At 64.6% G+C, this 9,787-nt stretch overlaps 1 protein-coding gene across 3 annotated transcripts; it reads left to right on the forward strand.

The window, feature by feature from the left end:
* The first annotated feature begins 218 nt into the window (after nucleotides 1–218).
* Nucleotides 219–8,485, forward strand: CRELD2 (cysteine rich with EGF like domains 2). Of its 3 annotated transcripts, none has more exons than XM_059937210.1 (10): nucleotides 219–484; nucleotides 805–887; nucleotides 1,429–1,539; nucleotides 1,847–1,938; nucleotides 2,577–2,753; nucleotides 4,098–4,193; nucleotides 5,157–5,240; nucleotides 6,273–6,368; nucleotides 6,798–6,944; nucleotides 8,206–8,485. In XM_059937210.1, the coding sequence occupies exons 1-10, from the start codon at nucleotides 362–364 to the stop codon at nucleotides 8,253–8,255; spliced, it is 1,059 nt and encodes a 352-aa protein (XP_059793193.1). In that variant the 5' UTR covers nucleotides 219–361; the 3' UTR covers nucleotides 8,256–8,485. The 3 variants fall into 3 exon arrangements, 2 of the variants coding, with proteins under 2 accessions (XP_059793193.1, XP_059793194.1); XM_059937211.1 differs by having other exon boundaries at nucleotides 8,209–8,485; XR_009505478.1 differs by lacking the exons at nucleotides 6,798–6,944; nucleotides 8,206–8,485 and having other exon boundaries at nucleotides 5,157–5,927; nucleotides 6,273–6,350.
* The last annotated feature ends 1,302 nt before the right edge of the window (nucleotides 8,486–9,787 follow it).

Consider the following 9,787-nt stretch of genomic DNA (forward strand, 5'->3'; position numbering starts at 1 on the left):
TAAAGATGGCCGCAGCGGGCGGTGCAGGCGAGAGGCCGGCGCGAGGGGCGGGCTCGGATCTCCACGCCCCCTGTGCCCAACCTTCCCGGCGGGACGCTGACCCGGGGCCTTCCTATTGGTCGCCTCTCGTGGCGAGCTCGGATTGGGCCACATGGGGACGGGGCGGGCCCAGCCGACCAATAGCGATGCGAGGGCTGGCGCGGGGCGGGGCCCCGGCCGGCGCCGTCAAGTAGCCCCGGGAACGGCCGGCGTTTCGGAGCCGGTGGGCGGCTGGAGGCTGGGGCGCTCGGCCGGTTCCCGCTGGACCTCGGCCAGTGCCCGCGCGGCCGCGTTCCCGCAGCGCTGTCCACGTCGGCCCGCCATGCGCCCGCCGGCCCCGGCCGTGCTGGGGCTGCTGCTTCTGATGCTGCTGTCGCCCGGCGAGGCCACCAAGAAGCCGACGCCCTGCAAGCGATGCCGGGAGCTGGTGGACAAGTTCAACCAGGTGGGCCGGTCACCCCGCGGGGACACGAAGCCAGGGGTCTGGCCGGGGTCGCCTCGCCGTGGACCAGGGTCACCCCACCATGGACTAGGGTTGTCCCGCCGTCTACTGGGGTTACCCCCTCCGTGAACTGTGGTCACCACACCAGGGACCCAGGGTTGCCCCACCATGGACTGGGTCATCCCACCATGGATCTGGGGTCATTCCACCATGAACTGTGGTCACCCCACCATGAACTGTGGTCACCCCACCATAGACCGCTCACCTCACCGTGAACGGGGTGAGGCAGCAGTGCTGAGCCCTGTGCGGCCGTCTCCCCGCAGGGAATGGTGGACACAGCAAAGAAGAACTTTGGTGGTGGAAACACGGCTTGGGAGGAAAAGACGCTGTCCAAGTATGAATTCAGGTGGGCGCCCTGCTCTTACTGGCCCAGCGCCTGCCTTTGGTGCCTGACGTGTTCCTGGGAGCGCTGACTGACAGACACAGCGTCTCTTGGGGCTTGTCACCTGTCCTCGCCTGGGGCTGGCGCACTGGCTCCTGGCTGGCCTGTTGGCTTGCACACTTGTCCCACTCGCCCTCCACTCGGCAGACACGGTGGTTTCTTAAAAACATAGGTGGGGCTAAATCCCTCCTGCCCCCCACCCCGAGCCTCCGGCCTCCTCTGGCCCCATTGCAGGGCTTCCCCTGGCACACCCCACACCCGATGTCCCACCATGAGGACGGACAGGCCTCCCTGCCCAGCCCCACCCTCCGTGTTCAGTTCTCTGCCTGGCACTGACTACCCCCGGCCCCACTTGGGTGTTTGCTGAGGGTCTTTTTTCACTGAAGTGCCACTGTAGTTGTGGCCTGGCAGCAGGTGGGGCCTCGGGACATCCCTGGGGAATGGACGCTGACCACTGAGGTGCCCTTTGCCCCGGCCTCGCCGAGCTGACGGCCTTGTGTTTCAGTGAGGTCCGCCTGCTGGAGATCATGGAGGGCCTGTGTGGGACCAGCGACTTCGAGTGCAACCAGCTGCTGGAGGAGCACGAGGGGCTCCTGGAGACCTGGTGGCTGCGGCTGTGAGTGCCCGCGTCCCCGGGGACCAGCGCCAGCGACTCCTGGCTTTTGAAATGATGTCAGGTTTAAAAAGCTACAAAAATAGTAGGGGTTTCCACACACCTGTTTTCTTCCTTACCCGTGTTCCCATCCTTTATTACCAAAGTGCGACAATCCAGACGAGGGTATCAGCTGGAAGAGTCTTTTGGCACCCAGACCCTCGTCTCCCAGATCCCATGATACTCAGAAGCACGTTACACGTTCAGCTGTGTTTTTGTTTTGAGGAAGTCTGCCGCGTGAGATTTATTGAACACTTTTTAAAATTCTCAGGAAGAAGAAGTATCCTGACTTATTTGAATGGTTTTGTGTGAAAACACTGAAAGTTTGCTGTGCTCCAGGAACTTACGGGCCAGACTGCCTGGGTGAGTTTCCTGCGGGGACTCGCGAGCGTCCTGTGTGGTTCCGGTTAACCCTGTCGTGATTCCCGGCTGGGCGGGAGCTCGGGTGGGAACGTGGGCCCTGTGCAGCCTCCTGCTAGCTGTCAGGATCTTCGCCTCTGGGTATCTGGTCCCAAGTATGCTCCTAGTTCAGGGCTCCACAGACCCCCTGGTCGCCCACCTGGGTGCTGCCCTCTGGGTGCGGGGAGGTGGCCCATACGCAGCGAAGCCCGTGTGAGAGGCCAGGGCCAGGGGCATCCAGCCTCCGGGGGTGAAGAGACTGAGTGAAGCCATGGCTGCCGCCCAGGCGTCACCGAAACGTTCACGTGGATCAACTGGGCAAAGGGCACGATCCTGGCGCTCAGGCCCCACCCCGGCCGAGGCTGCCCCTGCCTTGCTTGTCCCGCTGGTGTGGCGCCACAGCGGGGGTCCTCACTGTCCCGTCCTCGGCCCCGTGTCCCGGGTGACGCAAGCCAACGCGTCCTCCAGACACCTCGCCAGTGTGGGGCTCCTATGTCCCCAGACAGAAGGGGTGAAGCAGGGCTGGGGTTTCAGCAAGACACAGAGAGCTGGGTTTATGAAGTGTCGCGGGGTGTGCTCTGAGCGGCTCGGCGTCCCCGCAGCGTGCCAGGGCGGGTCCGAGCGGCCCTGCAGCGGGAACGGCCACTGCAGCGGAGACGGCAGCAGACAGGGCGACGGGTCGTGCCAGTGCCACCCGGGGTACCGGGGACCGCTGTGCGCCGACTGCATGGACGGCTACTTCAGCTCGCTGAGGAACGAGACGCACAGCACCTGCTCAGGTACCCGGAGCTGGCTGTGTAGACGGGAGGGGGACCCGGTGACCACCGACCCAGGCTTCTGGGAGCTGAGGGCGAAGACGCGGGCCCTTGTACGATGTAAGAAGGGACATGACAGGACCAGCAGCCGGAATGGTCTCGCTTCCTGTCCCCAAAGAAGCCCCAGGAGGGAAGTGTGAGTTGCTTACCCCCGACATCCTTCTGGAGAAGGGCTCGGAGGCTGGACAGTGTGGCACCTCCAGCTCCGTGACGTCCACGCTGGTCCCGGGGCCCCGGACCTGCACCCGGAGTGTCTGGCCCGAGCTTGCTCTCCCCGCGGCTGTCCCAGCAGGAGGCTCGGGTGTCCTTGGGTGCAACTCGGGGATCAGAGGCTGGTGTCCCCGCTGTCACTCAGGCTTAGGGTCTCGGAGTGAGCAGAGGCAGGGCTGAGTCTGGCCACGTCAGGGCACCAGCAGGGTGGGGAGGTGGCCCAGGTGAGAACCGGGACAGCGGAGGCCACGCAGTGTGACCTCCTGGCCCCAGGTCCCCGTGTAGAGGACACGCCGTCTTGGTCACCCTGGTGTCAGGTAAGGTGGGCTCTCCCACCTGGGTTCTGGGCCCCCCCGTGAGTTCTGAGATGGGCCTGTGGGGTTGCACAGGTAGAGCCTCCTCAGCTGTGATGGGCACGCTTCTGCCTTCTGGTTGGGGAGGCCCATGCCCTGCTCGTGAGGCTGCGTCAGCCCGGGATGGCGTCCTCTGACGGGGCGTAGATGTGTAAATCCAGGGAGGAAGCCACGAGTGGCACCCTGTCTCGATGTGTTTTCTCGTTGGTGGTCACTGTGTACAGGAAGACCTTTTGGGCGTCAGCAGTCATGCTGAATTCTCCCGTCAGGGCTGGCGGTGAGGCTGCACCCCCCTGGGCATCCCCGTGGAGAGTGTGCTGGGTGTCTGGGAGGCCGGCCCCTCCGATTCCTACCCCAGGCCTTTCCCAGGCCCAGACGTCCGCGCGTGTTGGCGGGCGGCGTGCGCACACGCAGCTGGGTGTGGGCTCCAGCATGCGGGAGGCTGCCTCTGGCAGGTGACGGGCAGTTCCTCTGGAGTCCGCGTTCGCTGAGCATTCTGTCTCACCGGGCGTGGGAACCCCCGTGTGCTCTCTTCTCTCGTTCCATCCGGGGACGTTGTGAGTCCCACGAGTAGGTTTCTCTGCTGTTGAGCGTATCTTGTTCCTCTGGGATTTTTTGCTGGTTTGCGGTTTTTGTTTTCACCCTATGAACGTCAGCTCCTAATTTCCGAAACGCCCTTTGCGTCGAGTTCACTCCTGAGACGGGATCCCCACGTACTGACGGCCGTGCCACCTCTGCCTTCCAGCCTGTGACGAGTCCTGCAAGACGTGCACGGGCCCCACCAACAGAGACTGCGGCCAGTGCGAAGCGGGCTGGGCACGGGAGGGCGACGCCTGCGTGGGTGAGGCTGGTGGGCTGCCCTCCCCCGCCCCTTCCCCCCACTCTCTCGTGGCGTCTGCGCAGCCCCAGCTACCCGCAGGACACCCCACTCCCGCTCTCCGCCCCCTTCTGACTCGCGGGGAAGCAGCCTCTGACGTTCCAGGCCGTGTTTTAACGGCTCACAGCGTGGAGGCTGGGTTTGCCCGCGTGCGATCTTGCCTGTGGGCCGGTTGCTGCACGTGAACCCTCTGTGGCCTGGACTCTGGGCTGGGAAGGTGGCCCCTGCCCCCCGTCCTTGCCATCAGGTGGCCCCGGTGGTCCTGTTGGCTCAGGGCCCGGGAGGGAAGCCTGGGACTCGGGCCCAATCGTGTGTCCTCGGGCCCTGGTTTCATAAGAGAGACAGACGTGGGGTGGGGGGCTGTGGCCGGCAGGTGGACACTGCAGGCCACGGGCGGCCTCTGACTGTGGTGGACTCCGCCCGGCCCCTCGGTCTGGAGGCCCTAGCCGTGGCGCGCGGCTCTCCCCGTCCGCCGTGCCCGGCCAGCTGGGGCCCCGCCTGCTCCTGGGGTGTCTTGTCCTCGAGCCGCAGCCCGCGAGCGCTGCCTTACAGCCCGGCCGCCAGCATCTCGGCCCTGCCCGAGTCCGCGCAGGCCCAGGTGCTGGCGGGGGCGGCGGGGCGGGGGGCAGGCGGCCACCGGGCTGCCGTCCTCCCGCCAGGGCCTCGGTTTTGGTCTCATCCTCACAGCTGCTCAGCCGCAGGCAAGTCGGGGGCCTCACGTCCCAAACTGAGTGGGGAGGGTGGTGCCCCCCCCCAGCCCCGCCTAGGAGCTTCACCGCAGCCCCGTGGGAGCGCTCACGGGTCAGCCGCTGGTCCCACCTGCACACGGAGGCCCCCGAGGATGACTGACTGTGTGTCTCCCCACGGCGGTCCCTCTGGCCGGCGGTCGGGGCGCGGCTGCCGCCACAGCTGTGCCGTCCTCTGCAGATGTGGACGAATGCGCGGTGGAGCCGCCCCCCTGCGAGGACCAGCAGTACTGCGAGAACGTCAACGGCTCCTTCGTGTGCCAGGGTGAGCGTGCCTCCCGGCCCTCCGGCTCCAGCCCCTCCTTCCCCTCCAGAGGCTTGCGGCTTGTCAGCGTGACCCCTGTGTGCTCTGCCACCTTAAAACGTTTACGGTGGCAACACAAGTGATAGATGTTTCCTAAAGAAGAATCAGGAATTCAGATAAGTTGAAAAAAGGGGGCAACCATCCACTCCCTGGGGAGGGGCCCCTGGCAGGCCGGTCGAGGCAGTGCTGATCTGAGCGGCCCCTTGTTACCTGTTTGTTTTTCATTCAACAGTATCGTGACCGCCTTTGCATGTCACATTTTTGTACATCGTGTTAATTACTTTGGAGCATGTTGTTATTTCACGGTTTTCTTCAACAATCTGTATCATTGAATATTTGTCATACACCGTTTCCCACAGTTACAAACTTTGAAGACCCCCGTAGGTAAAGCTTCTTACATTCTTCATTATTTTCTTTGGATGAGTTTCCGAGTTGCTCAGTTCAAGGGAATGTGGATTTTAGGGCCACCCACCCCCCCCGAAAGGTTGAAAGGTGGTGCCGATTCCTCGCCTTCCCCCCCCCCCGCCCCCCCCCACCGTGTCCGCGACCATGCCGTCCTGTCTCCATGTTTGTGGACACACAGCTTCAATGAGACGCCCCCAAAGCATCACACGTTCTCTGCTGTCGTTGGCACCAAGCTCCTAGCTGGTGAGTCAGCAGTGTCACAGCTGGAGGCGGGTTTTGTTTGAGAAAAGATGCTGCCCCCCATCCTTCACGTGGCAGAGGTCGTGGAGGGGCCCCGTCAGCACTGCTTCCGCAGCCCGGCCTGCACCGAGGTCCCTTAGCAACACAGTGCCAACGGTCGATCGGTCAATCGCAGCAAGTCCGCACTTTGCCTCGAGCGCACTCTGTCTGCTCCCCACCGCCCCCAGGATGGGGACACTGGCCTCTCCCGGCTGCAGGGCCTCCGCCATCTCGTGTGTGGTTTCAGGTCGCGCTTTGCTCACAGGACGGGGGTCTCGTGTCGTCATCTCCCTCCCCTCTCGTTTCCAGAATGTGATTCTACCTGCGTGGGATGCACAGGGAAGGGTCCTGGACAGTGTAAAGAGTGCATCCCCGGCTACTCGAAAGAGAGCGGCCAGTGCGCAGGTCAGCGGGCGCATCTGCGTTCAACTCGGGGGCGGGAACCTTCCCAGAGACCACGTGCGCTGGTGGGGACGGGACCCTAGGCTGCAGACGCCGATTCTCATGTGCCCAGGGGCGTGGGGGCCGAGCGAGGGCCTGCGGGCTCCGGCTGGACGTCCCCCTCGACAGTCAAGCCTGGCTGGAACCCGGCTGGAGAACCACCGGGCTCCGCCCTCACGTTTGCGTGGACCGTCTCTTCTTCCCGCCCCCGACGGCCTGGCTCTGGGGCTCCTGTTAAATGCTCCCCTCTGTCTCCTTTCTCTAATGGGCTGGTTCCATCTCTGCGCTTTCTGCGTGGGAGTGAATCATGACGCGTGAATGCCTCGATCCTTCGATCCCCATGTGCACGTTTGCCGAACGAGGTCACCTGGTCAGCGGAATGTTTTCATTTAGACATTGACGAGTGCTCGCTGGCGGAAAAGCCGTGTCTGAGGAGGAACGAAAACTGCTACAACACGCCCGGGAGCTTCGTCTGCGTGTGCCCTGAGGGCTTCGAGGAGGCCGAGGGCGTCTGTGTGCAGACGGGGCCGGCGGGGGCCGGTGAGTGACCGCTCGCCCCACGGCCGCCCTCTGCCCTCTGCCCTCTGCCCTCGGCCGCGGGGCCTGGGTGCGCTGCCACCTGTTCCCAAGTTAAGAAATTTACACAAAAGGTGGCCCTGGGATGATGGGAGCCGGGGTTCCTGGAAGACAAGAGCGTAAAGTCCTCTGCGGGGACGAAGCCCCTGGGGGCTCCCTCTCGCATGGAGGGAGGGAGATGCAAAGGAAGGTCAGCAGACGGGCCGCCAGCCGAGCAGCCCCCGGGTCCGGCCGAGACAGACGTGCAGGGAGGCGGCGGGAGGGGCAGCGGCTCCACGGGGGCTCCTGGGAGCCGCGACAAAGCGCCACAGGCCCGGCGGCGTCAACCCCAGAGGCCCCTTGTCTCCCAGTCCTGGGGGCTGGATGTCTGAGATCAAGGTGTCGGCAGGGCTGCCTCCCCCTGAAGCCTGTCGGGGAGCAGCCTTCCTGCCTCTTCGGGCTCTGGTGGCTGTCGCTCTTGGCGTTCCTGGGCTGGCAGCTGCGTCCCTCCAGCCTCTGCCTCTGTTTGTCACATGGCCTTCTCCCTGGAGCCTGTGTCCGAAGTTCCCTCTACTTATAGGGACACCAGCCATTGGGTCAGGGCCCACCCCAGTGAGCTCCTCTTAACCTACTCCCCTGCAGGGACCCTATTTCCAAGTAAGGTCACGTTCACAGGCACTGGGGATTAGAATGCCAACCTATCTTTTGGGGGGGACACGGTTCTTCCCACAGTCATCTCGTACAAGTTCTAGAACACGGAGAACGTGAAAGAAGCCACGTTAAAAAAGACAATGGCTGAGAGTTTTCCCGAAGGAGTAAGACTTGGCTCAGGCTCCAGAAGCTCCCCGGGTCCCGGCGGGATAAAGAGAGGCTAATCCACATGTAGACGCCCTGTAGGAACCGAGGGGCCTGACGGTCAGCGAGGGCCGCGGAGGGGCCGCGGCCACGCACCCTCTGTCCCCACACGTCACGCAGGCTCTCGTCTCGTCCCGGCTGGTTCTGGGGGCACCTCACCGGCTCCCATCGCCCGTCTCTCCCACAGCCGTATGGCGGCTCTGGGGTGCTGTCGGGACACCCCGGCCGTGGGGTGCTTGGGGCTGCTGCATCCAGAGGGCGCCTGGCGCCGCCCCACGGCCATGGGCAGCCTGTCCTCGCGTTACCGCGGCCCCAGCGCCGGCCTCATGGCCGCGGCCTCAGGACCTTTCGTGCTAGGATTTTACGGACCGATCTGTTTGTTTTCTGACAGAAGTCGCAGAAGCAAGCCCGACACAGCCGCCGCCCCATGAAGATTTATGATGTGCAGCCCGTCAGAAGTCACACCCGCCCTTTAAATTATTCAGACCGTCGTCCTGGACGTGGCCCTTCATGTCACGCCGTCGCTCCAGGGGAAGCTGCTTTTGTTGAAACGGCTGATGCTTATTTGACCCTTAAAAAAGCTGCATTTCTCGGTTGTTCTTAAACAGATTTGTATATTTTGATACCGTTCTTTATAATAAAATTGGCCACTGACTGTAGTGGGCAGAGAACAGGTGTGGGTTTGTCTCGTTGGAAGCGTGTGGACCCGTAGAACGGAGTCGGCCCCGTCCTGCTGGAGCCCCCGGGCCTGCGGGGGTTTTCAAGGCAGCACAGCTGGGCTGCCCCGAGGGGCTCCCGCCCCCCCACCACCCCCGGCTTGCAAGCACCATCAGAACCTTAACCGGGTGAGTTTCAGGGCCCCACCTGTGGGCCCCTAGAGTGAGTGTCGCCAGGGACCCTGGGGGCTAAGCTGGAGAAAACGTCAGTCGTGAACCCCAGGGCCGGGTGGTCCCGTGGGAAGAAGGCGGCATGGAGCCCCCGCACCACCCCGCAGCCCAGCCCAGCCCGTTCCCACCGGTCCGTGTGGCGGTCAGACCACGGCTTCCGCTCCAGCCCCCCAGGGCTGCCCCCGGTGAGTGCCCGGTGTCCACCACCCCACCCACTCCCCTCGCTCACGCTCCCCCAGCCCCTCTGGCCTCCTGTTTCCCCCTCCCGACCCCCCAGGCCTCACGCCATCCCTGTAAACGTCTCCCGCTGTCCTGGCGCACATAACCATCCACCTGTCCCCTTGCTGCACCTGTGCTCTCGGAGCCCGAGCTGGGCCCTCTCACCTGGGCACTGGGACAGGGCACCTGCAGGTGGGACTCTGCCGCGGGGGTGCCTGTGGGGAAGGGACGACCACAGCACCCAAGGGCCGCAGGCGCTGGCCACGCCCCAGCGCACCTCGGGCTCTCCCCGACCTCTCGTCTCTGCCGCGGGGGAGGTGGAGCGTCCAGTCCCAGGCCTGCGGGGGGCCCCGAATCCCTAGAGGGGCGTGGGGTCCAGTGGGTTCAGCAAGGCCAATGAGCAGCACAGGTTGGGGGCTGCTCTCGTCTGGTCCAGGCCTGGGGGGCGTCCACACTGGGGGATGGCCAGTCGTCAAGCTGACACACAGTCCTCTCGGAGACGGACACAGCGGAGCAGGCCGAGGGGCAGGGCCCATGGGAGGGCGCGGCCACCAGCAGGGGGTGATGGGGGAGACGGCTGCGTGTGGAGGGCAGCGCGGGGCCAGGCGGAGGTGAGGGGATGGGGGTCCCTGGGGAGCCTGGAGGAGGAGGAGGAGGAGGGAGCCTGCAGTTTGGGGGCTTCCAGGAAGCCGTGTGGGCTGGGGCCCTGCGGATGGATGTCGGGTGGGTGTGGCCGGGTGCCGGGGGAGGAGCTGACCCGTGGGTGGACGAGGAGAGGGAGGCCCCTGGCCTGGGGTGCCTCGGGGAGGCGCGGCTAGAAGGCTCCCAGGAGAGGGGGGGAGGGGAAGCCTTCCCTGTCAGCTGCGG

The sequence above is a fragment of the Balaenoptera ricei genome, chromosome 10 (assembly GCF_028023285.1).
Source record: "Balaenoptera ricei isolate mBalRic1 chromosome 10, mBalRic1.hap2, whole genome shotgun sequence".
Classification (NCBI taxonomy): domain Eukaryota; kingdom Metazoa; phylum Chordata; class Mammalia; order Artiodactyla; family Balaenopteridae; genus Balaenoptera; species Balaenoptera ricei.